Source organism: Dendroctonus ponderosae, unplaced genomic scaffold (genome assembly GCF_020466585.1).
Source record: "Dendroctonus ponderosae isolate FM_Combo_2020 unplaced genomic scaffold, Dpon_F_20191213v2 Dpon_F_20191213_547, whole genome shotgun sequence".
Lineage (NCBI taxonomy): Eukaryota > Metazoa > Arthropoda > Insecta > Coleoptera > Curculionidae > Dendroctonus > Dendroctonus ponderosae.
In genome coordinates, this window is record NW_026018763.1 from 1 (window position 1) to 11,456 (window position 11,456).

Here is an 11,456-nt window from a genome sequence, read left to right on the forward strand (position 1 = left end):
AAATGAAAGTAAGAAACATTAAAATATCACTTTTTTGGAAAAAACTAATCAAAATATTGTAAATGAGATCATACAAGAACATTAAAGAGCCTACTTAAACCGCACATAAAATTGCCCACATAATCCGCACAAAATCAATTAAAAAATGAAAAACTAATCCACGTCGCTTCAACTTTCAACAAAACTTTCATCGCTTTTAATATGGAAAATGTATTTGCGAGAAATTGAAAACTAAGTGGACAAAAAAACATGTGCGGTTTATAAAGTTTAGACCAATTGTTCAAAAATCATCCAAAAAATGAAGTTGTCAATGCGAAAGGTAGTTAAAGACAAACGAAAAAACCAACCGTAAAAGTGCAAATCAGCATTAAAAAAACGCTTTTTAAATTTAAATGCTTTGAAACTTTCTACTGGGTGTCGTAAAGTAATTTCTTGATTCACCATCCGAAAACAATGCGAACTGCAACATTTTGAGTGGCATTATGCAATTAGCACGCACATCCTGTATATGTGTAACAAGCGCACTAAATTTATATAATCTTGTTATATTGATTCAGTCCATTCCAATTAATTTCACTTTCCCTTCGCAGCCACGCTCTATAAAGCAATAAGATGCGGTTCTGGTCGACATTTTCGAGGACCACAGCTGAGCGCTGAGTGACCAGATCATAGTAATAAAATGCATAGGAAACGCCAGGAACAGCCAGAAATCGAGTAAATAACAGCCACAAAAGAGCGAATAAGACTCCCAAAATAAAATTCCGTATTTTAGACGCGAAAATACTTTTGGGAATAATAAATGGACAGCAAATAAGGTTTTAGACCTCGAATCGGAAAACAGGATGCACTTAAGTTTTAAGCAGCTGAAAGTTTGCTCAATGTTCACCCCGAGAAACTTCGTGCTTCGCACCTTTTCAAGATGGTTATACAAATGAATGTTTAGTCATATTTTGCGTTGTGCGGACAGATTGACTGTCTTCACCTGCAAATATAAGAGAAGCATCGTCTGCCTAAACTGTAAGTATACGTACATGGTTCCTTTGGCTACAGTCATGTTTAGGTCGCTGAGCACATGGTTCGGGTTCTTGTTCGATCCGTAATGCTTGTAAGCATGCCGCACAGAGACGGCTTGCTGCCTGCGGTTCCACAGCGATGATTGCTGTTGCTGTTGTTGAGTTACCGACGGCCTTTCCACGTTAACACCCACCAAGTCGGGGCCTGGAACCGTTGGAGGTTCCATGCGCTCTCCCATTGCGCTACTCCCTCTAAAACAAACCGAAATTGAGGAATGTTCACGCAACAAGTTTCACTGCACAGCTTTCACTTTTAACGTGAACTTAAATAAGCAGGGCATTTTCCATATTTTATAAAGTCTAATTAGCACCGAGTTTCGGTTGAAGCATACACATGTTGGCTTCTTAATCTTAATGGCCCGATGCGAAATTATTGAAAAATTTCCTTGGGTTTCGGCCTTGTGTCATATTTCGCAAATGACCAATTTAATTGTGCTGTTTATTGCACAACATCGGCGTGATTTTGTGCGAATACCTTTTGGATGTATTGGAAATCTCTGTTGCTGGTTGCACTCGCACATGATGAGCCAAATTCATGTCCAACACTTGGCTAAGCAGTTGCAGAAAACGACCGACAACTGCGAGGTTTATTAAAAAACTGCCTCAATTTTGATCAATACATTGATTGCGGGGGAAATTAATAAAACATCAACTATAACAGTTCATTGATATTGCCATTCAAAGAAGTTTCCAACTGTTTCATAGAGACGCTATTAGAACCAAAGTCGATTCGCCTAATGATTATTACAAACAATGTTACGCTGTCTAGTTACTTTACTTATTAGACAAGAATGTTTAACTTTCTCTTAAATAACACTAATAGGTGGCAAGTAATACTGGATATTTGCATGTGTCTAGTGGGCGATTTTTTATTTTTTGGTTTGGGCAAGGGGCTTTTAGCGATGTTTTCTTCTGCTTTTTCTTTGCTGTTTTGGTTTGAGGCTAAATCAGACAATGGCCACAAATGTCAGCAAAAGTTGAGCACAAAAAACACGCCTGTAAAATTTTTTTTTCACCGAAATTTTCATAAGGGGGCGGGTAGATTTTACCGTATTTTTTAGTAGAGACAAAAGGCCTCGAATTTTACATCATTTTCATCAGAAAGAGGCGAGCAAGGCAACGAGTTCAGTAAAAAATACGCTAGAAACTTTAGATCCGAAATAATCGACATTTTCTGGCCAATTTGAGTCGTTTTTGCGTGGTCATGACTTTCAACCGACGATATCTCCCTAATAAAAGCGCAAAAACTTTATATATGTACATTGGGAAGCTTCTTACGTCGGAATCAATCCAGTGAGCACAAAAAACACGCCTGTAAAATTTTGATTTTTGACCGAAATTTTCATTTAATCTCATTTAAATTTTGATTTATTTTCCTGACTGGGTGCAATTGTTATTATATTCTTACCCTTCCTGGGTCTCAGTCAAAGTGTAAATTAAAATTTTTGAATATCGTTTATTTAATTACGTTTCGGCGAGACAACAGAATTGCAGTATTGTTTTGCGTGATTATTGTCTGTTGCACTTGGATTTAATTGTTCTTCTTTCTAGTTGATTAGTTTTTGTTGCAATTTATTCGTATTCTGTTTTTTTTTTTAATATCTAAGGGCGGTTTGCTCAAACTATACCGTAAATTTATTGGAAAAATTGGAAAAAAGCCATGTCATCGGCAATTTTGTCACGTGTAATGTTGTGAAAATATGACGAAAACTGATCGAATGTAGGTGGAAATTCATCGTAAATTATGAAAAAACTCAAATTAAAGAAAAACAGTTTCTAAAATTTTGCCGATCTGTCGCACCAACAATTTTCAAAAATTTATCTACCGAGTCTTGTAAACTTTTATTTTGAAGATTGTTTTTAATAATTCGTATTTGTTGTTTTTCCTGCATTTTTGCATGAAGTTTAGTCGGTTTGATTGTCAGGTTTTCGTCTGAAAATGTTATCCACTTGAAAACAGACCATTTTATAACCAATTTTTGGCTACGTGTAATGTTGTTGAAAAACATTAGAAAACGTTATCAAATGCAGATCGAAATTCGTCTTAAATTATGAAAAAAACTCAAAATTAAAAAAAAAAACTGTGCAGAATTTGAGCGAAGTGAAACAGTCGATTAGTTAGATCAAAATATTTCAAAAATTTTGCTGCCTATTTTTTTAAACTTTCATTTTTTTGAAGATGGTTTTTAAGAATTCGCATTTGCCGTTTTTCCTGCGCTTTTTGTATGAAATTTAGTCGGTTTCATTGTAAGGTTCTTCTCCGAAAATGTTACCCACTTGGAAACAGGCCATTTTATAACCAATTTTCGATACATGTAATGTCGACAAATATGAGAGAAAATGAGCGAATGGAGGTCGAAATTCGTCTTAAATTATGAAAAAAACTCAAAATTTAAACAAAACAATTTCCAGAATTTAAGTGAATTGATTCTGCTGAATTCAAAACAAATTTCAAATTTAAAAAATTCAAAATTAGTAGATATCAGTCGGTCATAAACTTTTGAGACTAGAATAAAATTCTTCTAAAGCTATGGACTCACTTTATCAACTTTCTTTAGCTCCGTTTCGAAGCTATTCGTTTGAAGAAAGCTCATTTTCCGTTTTTTTTTCTTCTAGTTGATGATTTATGTTATTATTTTATTCTTATTTTCATTTGTCATTTCCCTTAATATATAAGTTCGGTTCATTAAAAATGTATTCTTTGAAATTCGAATTTAAGATTAAGCATTTGCTTTTTTTCCAGAGTTCTTTGCATGAAAATTAGTAAGTTTAACTTTCAGGTTTCCTTATTTTGGGAAGTGCAACCGTTTGGTTGCGTGCTTGTATATGTAAATGTTACGCACTTAAATGGCAATTTTATAAACAGTTTTTTTGTTGTGTAAAGTTGTTCAGAAAAATGAACAAAAGCGATTAAGCAGGTCGAAATTCGACTTAAATTAAATAAAAAAACCGAAATAAAAAAAAAATTGTCCCCAAAGCTTGCTGAATTTGCCAACATTTGAGCGACTTATAAAGTTTGAAATGCGTAGCTTTAGATCATAAACTTTCAGGGTTACTGATGTAATTAAGAAAATCCACACTAATAAACTTCTTCTAAAGCCGTACAATTATTGTTATTAATATGGAAGAACAGTAGGTTTAATAATATTCAAATAAATCACTTTTAAGCGTCTTAGTTCGACCAAGTTACGGCAAACAGGCAAAAACCATAAAATTGGACGAATGCAATCGTACCGAGAACGAGTTTCTTCCTGAGGTTTCGCAAGTACGATGGCTTGCATCTTCAGAGGTGCAGCATCAGAAACAAATTCTTTTCTAGGCTTGTTTTCGTCCATTTTTCCGCTATGAGCCTATCTACCTTAACTCGGTCTAGATGGTTAAAAGTGTTTGATTTCGATAATATGGAACATAAAATATAAGCGAGTGAAACAAAATGAACAGAAATTAACCGAATTTTCGACTCTAAATCCCCACTAAAGTTTTGGGGTTTAATGTTGAAAAAATGGTAAGTTTTGGCTAAAAAAAGTAGCGAATTTTCAAACAATGCGCTTTGTTTGTGGTATGTCTTGTAAACAATTTTAATGGTAATTCCAGCTGGCATTACAGTGAGTTTGATTGAGCGAGGTTCAGAATCTCAATGAATCGAATTTACGAATCCTAGTACTAAATTGCAACATCACCTTGACCAGCTGGTTTATATCGCACATATTAATTGGAGACGCTGAGGTCAAGACAACATCTTTCTCGAAAGCCAATTGCTTAATAAATTAGAGGCAATTATAGGTGTTAACTGTACATTTTGAAGTAAAAATTGAAAATAGTTTAAAGTCATTGCCTCCATGCATCCGCCACCATCGAGTCATTTAAAATTCCAACTTGGCCCAACCGGTCTCATTTCTGACGTCAATGAAAGCCTATAAAAAGATGCATTCGCTTCACATTTCTCCAATTCTTTGGGTTTTTTTGGGAAGACACTCACATTTTTTGGTTGGTCGAATCGATTCCGAACAGTTGATAAACCAGCTTCACCAAAAACTCCCACATTGAAACTCACTAAAGTGAACCATTACTTTTCACTCACCAACAGCAAACGCTAGTGACGATTGTCGCTGTTTAATTTCAAATTAACGAAAAAATTATTGGGTGGGGATAATTATGTCGATACAAGAAATTCTAATTAATTTTCTATGTAACTGATGTATTCGTATGTGATGATAATTATTTATGGATCGAACAGGCGAGCAATTTGGTTAATTGCCTTATTTATTGGTCCTATGTGTTCCTTAATGGTGATGTTTTTCTGGCTCAAATTCACCAGGTTACTAGTCAATGTATGTATGGGGTTTTGTATTTCGTTTCACATCAACTAGCTTAAAATTTTTTGAAGATGTTTGAAGATTTTTTGAAGATTTTTTGAGAAAATGTTTCATCGCATTGTTGAAACATTTTCTTCAACCATTAGGCAAAACCGAGTGAAGTCAATTACATCGAAATTAGCACAATGATAATTCGAAAAAATCCTCTGAAACAGCTCGCGTTATGGTGCCAAGGTTTTCCACTTTTATTTAATATTTTGAATTAACCTGCCAAAGAACATCGGCACCAGAATATGTAAATCATCCATCAGTATATTTTCTTCAGTCTGGCTGGGACCCACGTTTAGCCTCATTTACATAAAGAAGTGACTTCTTCTAAAGAACTATTTTAATTTTGGATTATCATCGCTGACGCACGCAAGTGTCTAGTTTTTTACTAATTTATTCGGAATTTTTCCTGATGTAAATGCGAAGAAACGGGTGCCTAGTTTTTAGACAAAGTTGCGGGTAGTTTAGCGATTGATCAATCCAATCCAAGAGAACCCACGGAACCAGCCAAAAATTTAAAAAAACGGTGTGTTTTCGGTGATTTGGATTCTCAGAAGTGTTTTTTGCTCGAAAGCTTAAAGTCTAAATGACCTAAAAGCCAGAAAAACTAAGCAAACAAGCGCCTGTTTTTAATGATGTTTTCCATTCTAAATTGTGTTTCCGTAAATGCTTGTGCGTTCTTTTCGTGGAAGCATCTGCTCAATGCAATTAATGCAAAATGAATACTTAAAATATTATGTTATATATAAAAGATTGTCTATCAAGATTTAGCTTCAATATGAGCTCGTAAAAATTTGCAAGGCAACACCACAAAGTTGAATTTTTGAGAACAGGATAGAAACATTTTTATTTGCCATCCTGTAAAAAAAAATCTGACGCTTAATTTTTATCAAAGCTTTATTTTGTTGAACAGTTTATTTCTTGTGCAGGATTTGAACATGAAAGAACACTCTAAACCTGCCCTTTCTTCAGTTTCTACCACTTCACGAGTGTCGTCTCGTATAATTCGAGGTAACAAATATTTACTTTTGCAAACTCTAATGCGATTGTTGTGCCGATTGTGCTGATTTAGTGGCAAAAACTAAACAAAGTGCAAGTTCACGGTGATTCTTCGCTAATGCGATCACTATTATGTACATGTATAAGAGCAAGTTGTGAACAAAGTTCAAATAACGCTTGTTCGATATTCGTTAATTGTTGCGATTTCCACACAAAAGAGACTTTTAAATCAGCCTTAGAATGGATTAACTATTTATGCAGAACTACACACTCCCTTGAAGTAGGAGTTATTATTTGCAACAATTCATTCACTATTAAATAGCATGGACGTTCACTTTTATTAATAAACTTGCGATTTTTCCTTAGTCATTTTTTCAGTTAAACATACTTTCTGGAAAAATCAGCACTAAACGTTGTTATTTGAACTTAAAATTCGATTCTCTGCGTTTGAATGTGGTAACTTTCCGTTTCTATGCCCCAAATGATGTTAAGACTGTTGTGAAATAGTTATTAATTAAACAACTGTAGAATCTTGATCGGGCATGGATTATTTTATGAATGATGCAAGTATGAATTCAACATGTTTGATCCAAGAAGGGTTTCACAAAGTATGGCATCACATTGCAAATTCTAAATTGGAATAAACATTCAGGTCGGGCCTTATTATTATTCGACAGTAAACGCGGTTTGTTAAATGGTTTTCATTAAACAAGGACGTTCTTTACCTGATATCCTTCGGTTGTCAATAGTATTTACTAAGTTTTGTTTATTCGATTTTCTTCGGCAAATCGAGTAAATAATTTAAAAAACTCGACATGAATAAGTAGTTTTATCGCATCGACTAACGAGGATAATTACGACAAAATCCTAACGACATTACGACTTGTTTAATTAAAATAAAAAACAATAACGAATGATACTTTTATTCTTTTATTGCCGGTTCAGCGACCTTTAATAAAGTACGGTTCATTCATTATGCAAACCATAATTTGGCAAACAAAAGAGTGCAATTCCAAAGAATATTACATGCCAATTACTCAATGCTTAACTCGAAATTATACACAAACTATTGCGAATTTAAAATGTAATAAAACGCTGTACTTTGTGTTAAATACCTCATCTGCCTGATGAAAGTTAAAAAAAAATCGTTGCGGAAAAGACGCGACGGCCTAAAAGCCCGCAAAACTGTCCAGTTTCAAGAAATGTCCCTAAGAGCCAAAAAATGTAGACAAGGACTGTTTGGAGTCACGATTTAGAAATGTTTCTTCAGCAGGTTAAGCAGCTGAAAATACAGCCAATGAAAGTGAAATATACATGAAGAAAATTATTAGAAACGTGCTCAAACGGATGGATATGCATGGTGTGAAAGTTTTAACTGAGAATTCATGATTCATCAACATTCTGCTTGTTTCAGTTTATTTTTACCAGAAGCCAGAAAAGTCGCCATTTTGATTGTTGAACTTGAAAACTTATAGAATTATTTTCCTTTACGTTAATTTATCCGCATCCCTAATTAATGATTTTTGAATAGTTTTCCACACGCGTATCCTTCAGTTTCAAGGCTTTTTAAGCACTGAAAAGTCGTTCGAAACAATCCAAGCGAATGGCTGGATTGTTGAAAAACGCCATAATATAATTTAAATGTTTAGAATGAGCTCATTAAGAGTTAATCTGGTTTAAAACAGCGTGGTCATTTTCCGATCGACTGCAAACTGCAACAACGATTACTAATGATTTTGTCGTTATTTAACTTGCATTTACTAACACAATATGTAGAATATGCTACAAGGAAAAGCAAGGACTTTTGCCGCTTTAATAATTTTGCGCTTTTGCGGTGCAAAGTCCAACTTTTTGCCGCTTTTTTTAAATGAGAATCGAGCAGGTGAAGGAGGATAATTATTCTAATTCTTGGTGAATAATTAGCATGGTACTTTCCAGATAATCAAGCTCCTTGAGTGAATGAATAGGTGCCACATAATTCAAGTGATTGCAATATTACGCATACAAAACTGCATTCTTGTCGTACAGAAGAAATCACCATCGGAATACTAACAGGAGCCAATCCAGGCTTAAGTTATAGTTTTTTGTTGTTTCACACATATGCGAAATCTGTTCTTGAATGTAAATGGCTTCATTTTCCTGAGTCTTTTATGGTCTAATCAACTTCGGTTGTCCTCTTATTTGTATGTGCAAAAGTCAAGTTGTGCCCATTTTAAATAACTTCCAAGACTCGGCTGATTTGAACAGGCAAAATTGTTGCTGACAACATCAAGGTTGCATAGAAAATTTGCATTGGTCGCATCTTGCAAACACCTTATTATACTATCAACTGTACGTATATAATGAAATTTTCCTTTCCATTTAAATTGCCTGGACGAATTCCAACTGATCTACTCGAATGCATGTTCTACATTAGTAATTGCACATGATTACAGATGCTACCAGATGCAACGCCAAAGTCCAGTTTTTTCCTAAAACACTTAGCTTGTATTCGAAAAAGTACACGGCAAAATCCATCGATTATACGTATTTTAGGTCTACGTAATAAGTGTTTCGTGTTATACGTTTCACAATCAAACATTCGCGTTATATTTCCTCGATATAGAACACGTTTCGTATATAAAAAATAAACATATTAGTCAAACGACCTATAAAACAACCCAGCGCATTAAAGAATTGAACATATCTGCTCAGGCTTGTGAAAAGAAGCAATTTTGCAATTGCACGCTTGCATTTATTCCGGGCTTCTGTGTAAATTTGACCAATGACTTGACGGTATCGCAGCTTATTCTACCACATGTATAGAAAGTGAAATGATCAGGCTTTCCAATGATGTAACAACAACAGATGATAATAACGAGCCGAAGAAAGAATTACCACACGTTCATTACATTTAGGTCGCTTCAGTTTACTGTGCGAAAGGAATACTTGAGGAAACAGCCAAAAATGAAAACTGAAAAGCAACATTGGCCCACCAACAAGAAAAATTGCAAGCTCATGGGTTTCTTTTATAGGTCATTAATATGAAATTGAGTAATGCAGGTACAGGGAAACGCCATGTGCATTGAAGTATTAAAATTATGCAGAAAAGTGCAGCTTATTTGCTCGTAAAATGCAGCTTGATCGATTTTTGGATTGCATAGAAACTGAAATCGGTCCAGGTACTCCTCAACTTGCCATAAACAAGACGAGTAATCGTTCACAAAAACATCGCAAAGCACTGATAAGTTTTTCTGGCTTGCCTCTTCAGACGTATTAAAGTTTTGAACGCGGGAAAATGCTGACGAATCTACATGGGGAAACTATTCTTCTAAGGGCCCGAGAAACTCACCAGGTGCCATCGACTCTTTACCAAAGCTCTTTGTCGCAGTTAAGAGATCTTCCACTAAAAATAACTAAGACGCAGAAGGAGGTTTTTTCCGAATGATTTCCTCTCTGTTCTTTCTGTGAGTTTTCACTTTTTCGTTGCAAAAATTGTAAACAATGTTTTTTTTAATTTTAAGCACCAGCAATGTGCATTAATTTTAATCATTTCCGTCGCAGCTTTTGCTGCCAGGTCGTCTTAACGGGCTCATGTTGGTATGCGTTATGGAAACGCTTAATTTCTGTACGTGATTTGCGTTAAAATCAACGCTGAAAATACATTTATAAGCCCAAATTGTGAATTTGGGGCGCTGATATCAAGCGCAATTTTAAACGCATTTACAAACCAGTATAACAACGGGGAACTTTTCATTGTTTAGGCGCAACTGGCATAGAGAGCTTTAAGAATAAAATCGCACTGGGAAAAATTACCTTGTTATTCCTAATGAAATCCTAGTCAAGAACGATAAAAATCCTTCCTTCAGTTGGCTTAAACACAAATATCACAGCAAAAGAGAAACGCGCACACAATTATTACGATATGGTAGCTATCGTATGGTATACCCAAGTCAAGTCAAAGGCGCTCGCGAACTTTCTTCGGAAAGGTACGTCGACGCACTACCCGTTCAACCAAGTCAGATTGGTTCAGTGGTCGACCAAGCAGCTCCCACCATGGCTCAACCCTCGAAGTCATCAAGGTTCTCCTGCTTGGGTAATCGCTTATCAAGAACCTGTTGGTTCTTCGGATTTTCCTTCAGAACTCTCATGTTGTCTCACCAAGCTGAACCATCGTCCAAAACCGTGCCACCAAATCGTAACACTTCACATTCTTGAGTGGGTTTCCTTTCAAAAGCCTGGCCAAGAGGACTGGTTGCGTTTGCAAACACGCAACTTTGCATGTTGTTTGGTTGCAACCATCAACAGTCTGCTGACTAAGCAATAAAAGTGAAATATGAACAAACAATAAACAAACAATAACAAGTGCGGTGACTATGTTGGGTTGAATCAGTGCCTCAAGTCCGTAAAATAGAATTTTTTTCTTCCCTCAAAAGGATATAGTTGCAAAATGTTCCAAAGATCGGACTTAAGTTAACGAAATATGATTCCGCAAATGGATGTTAATTGGATGTCCCTTTGCAGAACTAACTTATTGATACTCCAAGTTTTGAAATGGGTTTTTTAGGTGCCATTTCTGCTTGAGAAGCAGTCGTTGCTTAAAGAGCAAAAGATGGGTGATCCAAGATATATGTGGCAAAAGATAAGCGGGTTTAGAGATGAAGGAAACATTGCTAAGTAAAACTACCCCTTATTATTACTCGAACAGAGCGAAACGCTCCACTACCATTTGACCGATTAAAGTTTTTCGAATAAATCCTAGCAATGTCTGTTAGGTTGTTATGTCCTGTTTTTAATATGCTCCCTAATATTTGCACCTTTAATTTCCATGTACTTTATAATCAGGTTTTTTTAGAATTTGCTGCAAATTTCCCAGAATATTGATCTTAAAAAAGAGGCGTTTGTGGTAATTTGATAAAGGAGGTTTTCGATTTTTCGGATGTCGTTTCGCAAGCACGAGCGGCTTGCACCTTCGGAGGTGCTTTTCTTGGCGCAGCAAACCGGACAAGAAATTTTAGAATATTCAAATTTTTGTCAGCCA

At 35.4% G+C, this 11,456-nt stretch overlaps 1 protein-coding gene across 2 annotated transcripts; it reads right to left on the reverse strand.

Annotated features, from left to right (window-relative positions):
* Window positions 1-19: 19 nt before the first annotated feature.
* On the reverse strand, window positions 20-10,733 carry LOC125504716. Of its 2 annotated transcripts, none has more exons than XR_007281667.1 (2): window positions 10,232-10,733; window positions 20-1,265 (listed from the first exon to the last, which is right to left on the reverse strand). XR_007281667.1 is itself a non-coding variant. In XM_048667101.1 (2 exons), exons 1-2 carry the CDS (start codon window positions 5,115-5,117, stop codon window positions 944-946), a joined length of 387 nt encoding a protein of 128 aa, XP_048523058.1. In that variant the 5' UTR covers window positions 5,118-5,383; the 3' UTR covers window positions 33-943. The 2 variants fall into 2 exon arrangements, 1 of the variants encoding a protein (XP_048523058.1); XM_048667101.1 differs by lacking the exon at window positions 10,232-10,733 and adding an exon at window positions 5,053-5,383 and having other exon boundaries at window positions 33-1,265.
* Between the last annotated feature and the right edge of the window lie 723 nt (window positions 10,734-11,456).

What these genes read in the sequence shown, in the direction of transcription:
- LOC125504716 (XM_048667101.1), bottom strand. Translation starts at nt 5,117, where the DNA reads ATGTGGGAGTTTTTGGTGAAGCTGGTTTATCAACTGTTCGGAATCGAT. An exon ending in GATTCGACCAACCAAAAAAT is followed by an intron (nt 1,266 to 5,052) that starts GTGAGTGTCTTC and finishes GGTTTGTTTTAG; the next exon opens with AGGGAGTAGCGCAATGGGAG.